The 11,347-nt window shown below is 40.5% G+C and overlaps 1 protein-coding gene across 1 annotated transcript in view; it reads left to right on the top strand.

The window, feature by feature from the left end:
• The window catches only part of LOC6584739 (basement membrane-specific heparan sulfate proteoglycan core protein), a 122,689-nt gene that overhangs the window by 85,169 nt on the left and 26,173 nt on the right, over window positions 1–11,347 (top strand). Inside the window, exons 14-29 of the mRNA XM_044008684.1 lie at window positions 440–949; window positions 2,074–2,255; window positions 2,349–2,442; window positions 3,256–3,426; window positions 3,670–3,831; window positions 4,046–4,178; window positions 4,381–4,466; window positions 4,787–4,900; window positions 5,583–5,741; window positions 6,298–6,564; window positions 8,142–8,366; window positions 8,535–8,801; window positions 9,081–9,155; window positions 10,108–10,241; window positions 10,304–10,397; window positions 10,926–11,315. Coding sequence (XP_043864619.1) covers window positions 440–949; window positions 2,074–2,255; window positions 2,349–2,442; window positions 3,256–3,426; window positions 3,670–3,831; window positions 4,046–4,178; window positions 4,381–4,466; window positions 4,787–4,900; window positions 5,583–5,741; window positions 6,298–6,564; window positions 8,142–8,366; window positions 8,535–8,801; window positions 9,081–9,155; window positions 10,108–10,241; window positions 10,304–10,397; window positions 10,926–11,315 — 3,063 coding nt within the window. The remainder of the gene's footprint in view (window positions 1–439; window positions 950–2,073; window positions 2,256–2,348; window positions 2,443–3,255; window positions 3,427–3,669; window positions 3,832–4,045; window positions 4,179–4,380; window positions 4,467–4,786; window positions 4,901–5,582; window positions 5,742–6,297; window positions 6,565–8,141; window positions 8,367–8,534; window positions 8,802–9,080; window positions 9,156–10,107; window positions 10,242–10,303; window positions 10,398–10,925; window positions 11,316–11,347) is intronic.

The raw sequence follows: 11,347 nt of genomic DNA on the forward strand, positions 1-11,347 counted from the left end.
ACATTTTATTTCTCTTTTTTTCCAATTCGCCTTGAAAACAATTCGAAAAAAAAAAAAACAATTTTATACAAACAAATATGTGAACGAACTTGGTTGTGGTTATCGAATGTCCAAAAACTAATCGATTAATTGCACGTTACAACAACTACAACCCAACTCCCCGCAACTGGAACAACGAATCGAAATCGACAACAACAACAACAACAATAATATCAATTGGCTCCACTGCGAAATTTGCATGCTCCAAACATAACAACAAAAATCAAAATCTAAATCTAAATTTGCATTAAATTCGAATATCGATGTCCAATCCATTTGCCTAATATCCCCATCCTATATCCATATATGCCGGGTTTTGCATGCGGTCTATTACCATTACCCTGTCCGAAATCCTTTCCTTGCCCTTTCAACACCGGTAAACGTACGCGGCCGCTAACAGATCCGAACGATATCGGAAACAACATCGATGACGATGTGATCGATCGTGATGGTATTATACGCCAATATGGAGACCATCGCCATCCTCCGCCGGCTCCTGGCCGCGATAACGAGAGAAATAGACATAACGATGGCTTGCACAAGCTCGATGCGGAAGAGTACGAGCTGTACTATCCGCAGGATCATTACGCAAAAGCAACTCCCCAAAAGCCGTGCGATGCCGATCACTTCAAATGCCAGAATAACGTTTGCATTCCGATCCGCTTACGCTGCGATGGGTTCCACCACTGCAACGATCGGAGTGACGAAGCTGATTGCGATCGATATAGGCCTCCAACAACCACCAGGCGACCCGTAACGCTTGCGCCCACGCGCTATCCCTGGGTAACATATGGGCCCGCCCCACTGGAGCGACTGACAACGGCTGCGCCGCCATTATTTAGAGTAACACCGGCTGCCACGCGTCCCACCACTAACCCAATACCAATAACAACGAGAGGAGTTGCATCGAGTAGGTTCCCTAACTGTACTAGCTCGTATTAACGAGTAGCGGGCTGGTGTACATTCTTTGTGGGCTTTAAATCAGCGAGAAGCGTGCTAGCGCTACGAGCTACAACTATGAGTAACGTATAATAAGTAACGAGTAACAAATTGTGCGTAGCAAGTGGTTAGTTACGGCGAGTAATGAGCTGCGATTAATAAACTATAAGTAACGAGTAACGAGTAACTAGACTAACGTGTTAGAGATGACGAATAACTAGTTACAAGTGAAGAGTACTTGATTACAAGTTATGCCACTCTCGTTACTTGCCAGTTGAAAACTACAATTATCAAGTAACGAGTGACGAATAGCGAGTAACGAGTTACCAGTTGTGAACAATAAGCCATAAGGAAGAATCAACGAGTTACGTTATAACATGACGAGTTAGAAATTCCAGGTAATCAGTTACAAGTAACGGATAATCAGTTGCAAGCTATGCAGCACTCGTTACTTGATAGTTAAAAGCTATGATTATCAAGCAACGAGTTACGAATCATAAGTTACTAGTCACGATACAAGTAGCGAGTTGCTTAGGGAAAACTCGTTACTTACTACATAGTTGCTTCATACATTCATTAAGTGACGAGTAATCAGTTGTTTATCCTCGTTTAAATGGGCTTAGGTTCGGGTTAAATTCTTTGGGTTAGACGACTTTGATATCAAAGTGCATGCCATGTCTGTGACTCTACAATTGAAATTGAAACATTGAAACTTACTTAAGCTAAGCACACACACTCGTACACGCACACACACGTACAATCAACTAGTTATAAAGTAAAGCGTTTAATTTAGCATTTAATGTTATGTTATTTTTAAATTTATTAGTCCTAGATCGTTTTTAATTATAATTGCCACACACACACACACACGCACATACGTTACATACATACATTACCAGCATTTCCCTCTCTATGTATATATATAACGCTCTCTTTCTCTCTCATGCACTTATTGTGAATCTCTATCTCTCTTTTTTTATGTTATTTTTATACGTGCTCGCTCGTATTATTATAAATATGCCTTGTTGCCTGCCAAACACCAATACCGAACATCCCGACATTTACACAAAAACAAAACCCCAACACCATTTATAGACAGCTCATCATCATCATCATCATCGTCATCACCATCATTGGGCAGCAATTGCCTCGAAAACATTGAATTCGCGTGTCACAATCGCGATTGCATTCCGATTGAGAGCGTCTGCGATGGCATTCCCGACTGCCAAGAGCACGAGGACGAGGACTATACGCTCTGCAATTGCAGCGCTGACAAGGTGAGTTCTCGCACACATACACCCAGTCACCCACACACACACACCCACACACACAGACATAGAGACTCTCACCAACAACATGTGTATTCCCAGTACAAATGTGTGAGGGGCGGCGGTTGCATACCCAAGACTCAAGTCTGCGATGGCAAATCTCAGTGCCGCGATGGTAGTGATGAGAGCGCATGCCGTAAGTAAAATTAAAAATAAAAAGAAACACCCATCCATGAACCACCCACAAACCTCCTAAAAACCACCCACACACACACACATTTTGGCGCTTGTATCTCGCCTGCAACATGAACTAATTATCCGACTAACAACATATCTAATCTAGATCTTAAGCATTGTTTAAATTGATTAGAGATGGGCGCGTGTCGTGACACGATGCAGCCACATCAAAATTAATTACTAAACAAACACTAGTATAGCCTCATCTAACAGTAATATTCTTTAAAAAAAAATATTTATTATTTATTTATTTAATATTAGTTATTTAGTTTATTATTTTATTTATTTATAAATTTATTTATTTAATAATATTTTATTTTGGTATAGTTCTGAGCATGAGTTATTTGGTATTTTATTTGTTGTTTACAAATGAGTATATTTAAATAGCTTTTACATAGTGCTATAATCACACTTAAAACTCGAATCCAAAATCCTGCTTCCCCTGTCTCCACCAAATATCCTATAGAAGAAACGAAAATATTATCATTTGTCATGCCGCTAACTGTACTCTTTTCTCTTCTTCTTTTTTTTATGCTCTACGCTTTTATCTGAAAAATTAAAATATATATGTATATATACACCTAAAACAAAAAATATGTATGTCTATATATATATTTTTGTATATACATACTGTGCGAGTATCGTCTCCCTTTCGCTCTTCCACTATTCTTCTGTCTCGCTCTCTGTGAACTATGCTCAATCTTCAACAAACTACAACAACAACACATCATTCCGTCATACCGTCATACCATCACACAACATATATCATCAGACTTTCATGCCAAATTTAATCTGAGCCGCCCGATCGTCGAATGCCAGAGCTTTCAATATCAATGCGGGGACGGAAGCTGCATTTCTGGCTATAAGCGCTGCAATGGCATCACCGACTGCGCTGACAGCGCCGATGAGTACAACTGTCTGATCAATTACGATACGAACTACGGTACAGCGAAAGAACAGAGTATAACTAACCTTAAAGATACATATATAACTAATTGGCTTAGAGCTTGATGAGTTCGCAGCAACTACTGAACAGAGCGAGTTATCATATATCTAATATCTGACGCAACATTTCTCTTATCTTACATACACACACACACACACACACACACACACACACACACACACACACACACACACACACATTCACTCTCACACACACCCACACAAACATACAAATATATAGACAGTGACTCAGACACAGACAATGATAATGATCCCTTGAATGAGTGCGATCTGTACTACTTTGAATGTGACTTTGGTCAGTGCATACCCTTAGAGAAGAAGTGCGACGGCTATGCGGACTGTCAAGATGAAACGGATGAGCTCGATTGTCCGGCCTTTACAGGTAAAGAACCACACGTACATCGCTCACTCACCCACTCACCCACTTACACACACTCACACACACACGCTAAATGTGTTGGCTATAGTGTGGCTTTACTGTATTTGCCTAAGAACTGTCTAACTAATTACGCCCACGAAACTCACTCTCACTCGCACACATACACACACACACACACCCACACATATACATAATCATGATCGTAAACATTTTGCAGAGCATTGTCTAGAGCACGAATTCGAGTGCGATGATTACTGTATACCGCGCGATCAGCTCTGCGACGGTATTGTCAACTGCAACGATGGCAACGACGAACGCAACTGTACATCATGTCGCAATGAGGCCTATCTGTAAGACACCTTCCCAAAAGGCTCAGCTCATCCTAGCCGTCATCATCGACACGAATCTGATCAGCTATTCTATATATTTCCATGTACACACTCATGCACACACAACCACACCCACACATACACACACACTGTTACACACGATCATCGCCATCGCCATCGCCATTATCATCGATAATCGATAAACTTATCGCTCAATCGGCAGCTGCAACACGGGCGATTGCATTGCAGCCAAGCTGCATTGCAATGGCATCGCGGACTGTTCCGATGGCAGCGATGAGCTCAACTGTGGTAAGCACACATTACATAGAAAAAAAAAAAACACAAAAAAAAAAAAAAGAAGAAACTCTCCCCGATAACTGACCTCTACCTATTAATCTGCAACCTGAAATATAATCAATTACCGTATCAAACCCTCGCACTGCAAGCGTAGCTGCATCGTAGTCGTAGCACTTATGTAGTTTGAATTTCTTTTGATTTCTCGATAATTTTTATTCGATATTTTGCTGTAGCTAGTTGTGTCTAATTGGTAATATAGTAGCTCAGCTAAAACAGTGTTTGATTTTGTTATTTTCCCATATATTTTCATTGTTTTGCATTACATTTTGAAGGTAGCAGCTGTGCGATAAATCAAATCGCCTGTAACGGCGCCTGCCTCGATTGGTCGCTGCGCTGCGATGGTATACGCGATTGCGACAATGGCGTCGATGAGCTCGATTGTCCGGGTAACAATTACACATTCACTTTTATACTTTCAATTCTGTAGACTTTTCCTTCGAAATTATCTTTTATCTTATTATTTCTACCAATCGATAGTTATCGATCTCTATTTAGACACACTAAACTTTTTTTTATTGCTCGCGCTGCTTATTAAGCATAGCTCTAACCTGATATCGATGCAAATCGATATCATGCAGAGCAGCCATGATTTTGCATTGCTTTTGTCATGTCATTTAATAAATATTTTTGTATATTGTAATCGACACTTATTGTCGATTACTTTGTATTGCTAAATTAAGTTTCGCATTATTCCGTTTTCGTTTATTCAAATTTTACTTAAAACATTGAGTTGATCGATATATATCGATCAGTATCGATAGCTCATAAGGAGCCCTATCACAGCTGCTTTCGCACTTTTACATACACCGTCATCTATCCATCTTTTTCTCTTTTTCTGTTACTCTCTCTCTCTCTCTCTCTCTCTATTTATTTTCTTTCTTTCTCTTATTCTTTGCTCTTTTGCTATCTCGTTTAGCCTATTGCTCTCACAAGTCAGAAATATTCCGCATAATTTTTGTAATGCTCATGCGTTTTATTTATTTATTTTTTATTTTTACGTTTGTTATTTTTGTCATTTTGTTTTAACAAACGCCACACACACTCAAACACACACACAAACACACACAGCTGGCAGCAAGCATTTTAGAAATACAACAGTTAGGAAATGCCAACCATATCAATGGCAGTGCTCAAACTCTGAATGTATTAACGCCGATTTTTTGTGTGACAAACATGCCGATTGCACGGACGAATCGGATGAATTGCCGAGTAGATGCTTGGGACAGGGTAACGATACACACAATTCCATTAAAAAACAAAAAAAAATCACCCCCACCAACCAGACAACCACCCACTCGATCCAATCAGTCACCCATTATCAAATCAAAATCCAAAAAGCCAAAGAAAACAAAAATTATCCAAACCAAAAATCCAATTCCAATTAGTTTAAACTTTATATATACATATATTCATATATAATTATAGCTATAAGTTAGGCTTTTTAGCGTCTATCGATAAACAGCGATAGACATGCGTGTATCGCAACAGGTTTGTATTGCTTGTATATATGTAATACTACTAAGTGAGTTTGTGTTTATGAACTGAATGTTGCGCTTCACTAATGTCGACGACTCAACTGTTCTCCAAACAAGCATTGCTCATCTCGATTCTCTTCTCTCTTTCTTGTTATGCTTCTGAAACACGCTTAACACGTAAATGCCATCGGTATTGCTATCGGTATCGTGATCCTGATAACGGTATCGACACACACACACACATCACAAATAAATTGCATGCCATCGCCATCGCCATCTCGATATCGATATCGTCATCGCCATCATAGCCACCGATCGATTGACCGCGAATGACTGCCGACGAGATCAGTTCTTTTGCGATGAGTCGTGCTTTGATCGTTCGATATTGTGCGACGGAAATATCGATTGCATCGACCGCAGCGATGAGCGCGACTGCCATTTGCATACCACACGTCATCCATTGTATCCGCCACTACCCTGTCCACAGCACACGTGCCCCAGTGGCAGATGCTACACGGAAAGCGAACGCTGCGACGGTCGTCGCCATTGCGAAGACAGCTCCGATGAGGCCAACTGTAAGTATTTCATATTCAATCCTAAAATCGATATCATCGCCATCAAACAGAATCACTGCTCGTAACTCAAACAATTTCCGTAACGCTAGGGCGCATGCAGAACGCACTCATCATCTTAAAGTGAGAGACCCTGAAACACAAGAGAGTTACAAACATGTAATCCAGGTATAAGTTAAGCGATAGGCTCCAGCTTTAACGCTGGCTTAATTTAGCTGAGTTTTTCGATTTGATAGATTCATCTCAAGCGTGACCAAAGAAGAGAAAATCTATTTCCGATAGCTACATTCATAACTTACAGCTAATTGTCACCCAATCATTGAATGCCTTCAATAGTTTTCGAAAGTATTTATAGTAGATGTTTTCAGTTTTGCAATAAACACACAAGAGTGATACTATTTCCAATAGCTATATTGTTTAATTCATCGATAACTTTCAGCGGTTAAAATATTCAAAATGATTGAGGTTAAAATTATCGTTTTATTATCCTCCGATTATTTTCGCAGTCGAATGCATTAAAAACTTTCTGAGCAGCCATTTGAAAGTTGTAATATCCCATTTATTTAAATGGATATCGATTTAAAAAACCTACACCCCCTAATTCTATCGATTCAAATACTAATTAGTCAAAAAACTTTAGGAGATGACGTTTCTTTTCTTTGCTAAGGATAACTGCTTAAAGCACACTCAGTTTTGATAACTTCTTCAGTTTTTGGATTTGTATTTTGCATAGCACTTGAGGCACCTAGTTTGAGTTAGTTTTTGATTGACGTACTCGTAATCGTACTTATGTATGTCTAGTTAGTTATATGCTTTCTGTTTTCAGTTGCTGATCAATGTTGTTCACTCTCTTTTTCACTCACTCACTTTCTCTCTCTCTCCCACTCTTTCTTCCACTGTCTCTCTATCTCACTTGCTTACATTTACATCTACACACTAATTACAATGCACTGATCTATCTATGTATATATGACTGTCTCTCTCTCTCTCTCTCTCCAAATATAAATATATGTACTTTAACTATCTCTGACGTCTTTCTTTTTTGTCGCTTATAACAAATTCTTTTGCAAAATTGCACCAAATTAAAAAAAAAAAAAATTAAAAAAATATTAAACAGGTACTCAATGCAAGGAAACCGAGTTTTTCTGTTACGATCGACAGTTTTGCATAAATGCAACACAGCACTGCGATGGGTATTACGACTGCAAAGACTTTTCCGATGAACAGAACTGTATTGGTTAATAATCAAATTTCTGCAATTATTTAAGCCATTATATTAGTTGTAGCTGTACATTGTTTTAGTTCGTACCTAAGCCAACTGCATGCTAGCTAAGTGAAAGAAACTCTAGTCCAAATTTAAGACACAACGATTATTGGAAAACGATATTTACGATAACAACACGAGTTACACATGTGTATGCACTCTTTCGTTTCTATACGATATATATATTGTCTACCTCTTTATATATATATACTATATAACTATGATTTGTCTAGCTATGGATTCCGTACAGCTGTAGCAAAAGTTCGCTCGGAACTAGTTCAGTTAATAATCTTTTCACTTGTTCGCTTCCACACAGGCTGCGCTTCGGATCAGTTCCGTTGCCGGGATGGGAATTGTGTGTCCCAGGACGACGTCTGCAATGGAATCAGACAGTGCATGGATGGCTCGGACGAGGAGAACTGCGACATACTGCAATGCCAGCATAATCAGTTCCGCTGCCGGAACGGACAGTGTGTGAGCCTGACCGCTCGGTGCAACGGCAAGACCGATTGCCAGGATAGCTCCGATGAGAGCAATTGTGGTAAGTAGCCAGTTGTGTGGGAGTCCTTAACTGGGGCTTAGGCTAGGGCGACCAGCAACCAGCTTGATCCGTTATCAAGAACATCATCATCATCACCATGACCATCATCATTATCATCATAATATCATCATCATTGTCATTGATTGATTGATCACTGATCGTGATGAGGTCATCAACATTTAGCTAGCTACAGGCCTGCATCGCCAACAACCACCACCACCACCACCGCCACCACAACGACAACCACAACGGTGGCGCCAACGACAACTACAGTGCTGCCTGTGGGGCCATTGCGCATTATTTGCCCACCCACCGCGTTCCGGTGTGAGAATGGTCCTTGCATAGCGCTCACAGCGCGCTGCAATGGTGTTATCGATTGTCCGTTCGATGCCAGCGATGAGCTGGACTGTGAGCCCATCACTAATGAAATCGATAGTAAGTGCTCAGCGACCCGTGTACTATCCCGAACAACAACGGTGTCAGCACAAACAACCCCAACACCACCACCACCACCACCAACAATCACAACTATATTAATATTAGCTTAACCAATCAACCAGAGTACTAAACGGTTTAGGAAACAGTGCGGGTCTACTATAGCTATACGCTGTCGATTCTCCATTTAATAATTTTCTCTATAAATACGACTAATATTATAATTCGTCTGCAGTAGATCATAGACTAATGCGCCAAGTATACTTTTTATTTTCACAGCATCCGATACCTCTCCTGCTGGTCGCAGCCAGTTGAACCTGAAGACCTACCCGGACAGCCAGATCATCAAAGAAAGTGAGTTGAGAAAAGAATTTTAAGTATAATCTTGGGTGGCAAACAGAAACCAGAACAGAATGCCTTGCAAAAGATCGATTATTTATGTCAATTGTAATCGATAACGGTATCGAAAATGACAAATATCGATAGTTGTATTTCCAGATATTCACTTGCTTTGACTATATCTTATCGATATCGATACCATTGAAGAAGATATCGAAAAATTTATTTGATATTGATCAACGATATCAATAAATCCATTTTATGGTTTTGTAAACAATCAGAGGCGTTTTCGATATCGATAGCTTTGTCTGTTATCGATCTGAGATATTGCAAGCTCATTCACCGCTTTAACTTATCGTTGTCTGTTCGATAGCTCGATATATGTAATCGAAATATATTTGTCAGGTACATCGCACACCTGGTCAAGATTATTCTTTTGCAAGGCTCTAAAGCCGCTTCGAACGCATTCGAAGAACGTTTTTATGTATTTCTTTGTTTTTTTTGTCTACAATGGTTATAATGGTTTGTTTGATTCTACATAATGCTTTACCATTACTTTTAATGCTTAACCCAACCAAAATGACATAACCCATAAATTAAATACCTACAGGATATATTAGGGAGGGTAAGTTGGCCTAACTACACACTCTATATAAATAGTAGTCACTCGTCTCGTACAGCTGCACCACTACTGCACCACAGCAATTGGCAACAGGTCCGGCGTTGTACATTCTGTCGAAATTAATATTATTATTGATGTTGCAGTCAGCACCCACACCTGCTAGATACCTTAGAACAATCACAACTGTAAATCCCCTCACACACAATCACAATTCAAATGTATTATAGTCCTACTTAGATCCAATACTTGCTCGCTATGCTACCAACTATTAGATAATCTAATTTATATATATATATATACGTTCCTTCTTTATGAATATTACCTAATATTTGTTGCGGCATGCAGGTCGCGAGGTCATCTTCCGCTGCCGTGACGAGGGTCCAGCCCGTGCCAAGGTCAGGTGGACACGCCCCGGCGGTCGCCCATTGCCTGTTGGCTTCTCCGACAAGGGAGGACGTCTGGAAATACCCAACATACGCGTAAGTTACACTCATCCTTACAATATTCACACTCGATTATAATCTAACCATTGTATCAATAGGTGGAGGACTCTGGCACCTATGTGTGCGAAGCTGTTGGCTACCCGAGCTACATTCAGGGCCAACAAGTGACCGTCCATCTGACTGTCGAACGCTGTAAGTATAATCTTGGGTGGTTTATTACTAATCCCTAGAGATTTGGTTGGGTTTAATTGGGGTTGTTGAATACTATACTCTCCGTTTGCTACGAATTCTGCTTGGACGCAGCTTGGGGCGAGCAAAAATACGAGGAGCCGAAATCAAATCGAATCAAATATGGCACCGTTCCACATATTGATCTTGAATTCTTTGGTCTAGGTAAATTTGGAAGTTTTCGTAAGCTGATTTGGAGCTGGACTTGGTCTTTGATAGATAGTAAAAACATTCCTTAAGGAATTTCAATATACTTCATTAGATAAATTAGATGGAAAATCATTTCATCAATGCGGCGTTAGGTAGCATTTATTGAAAGTCTTAGACCAATGTCAGCTCCACGAATCATATTTGAGCATTAGATAATCCATAAAATATTTTTCAATTCTCCTACTGCCAACCTGGCTATTATGCTGGTAAGACTGAATAGGTCACAACTATGACGGAATTCTTGAAGCTATAGCTCTGTACGTGTGCTCTTCTATTCGACAGTCAATATCGACGAACACGAACGCCCACCGACAGCCTGTACCGAATACCAGGCGACCTGCATGAACAGCGAATGCATTGACAAGTCGGAGATTTGCGATGGCGTGCCCAACTGCTCGGATGGATCCGATGAGCACCGATGCAGCCACGGACGCAGATGCCAGCCCAATCAGTTCTTGTGCAGAAACACCAAATGCGTGGAGCGCACATGGCGCTGCGACGGCGAAGACGATTGCGGTGATAATTCCGACGAAGAGTCCTGCGATCCCGAGCCCAGTGGTGCGCCCTGCCGCTACGACGAATTCCAATGCTCCACCGGTCACTGTGTACCCAAGAGCTTCCACTGCGACGGCATCAACGATTGCCGTGATGGCAGCGATGAGTTCGGCTGCAGTAAGTCACAAATCAGTAGCAAATCAGAAAAT

Source organism: Drosophila mojavensis, unplaced genomic scaffold, assembly GCF_018153725.1.
Source record: "Drosophila mojavensis isolate 15081-1352.22 unplaced genomic scaffold, ASM1815372v1 contig_136, whole genome shotgun sequence".
Lineage (NCBI taxonomy): Eukaryota > Metazoa > Arthropoda > Insecta > Diptera > Drosophilidae > Drosophila > Drosophila mojavensis.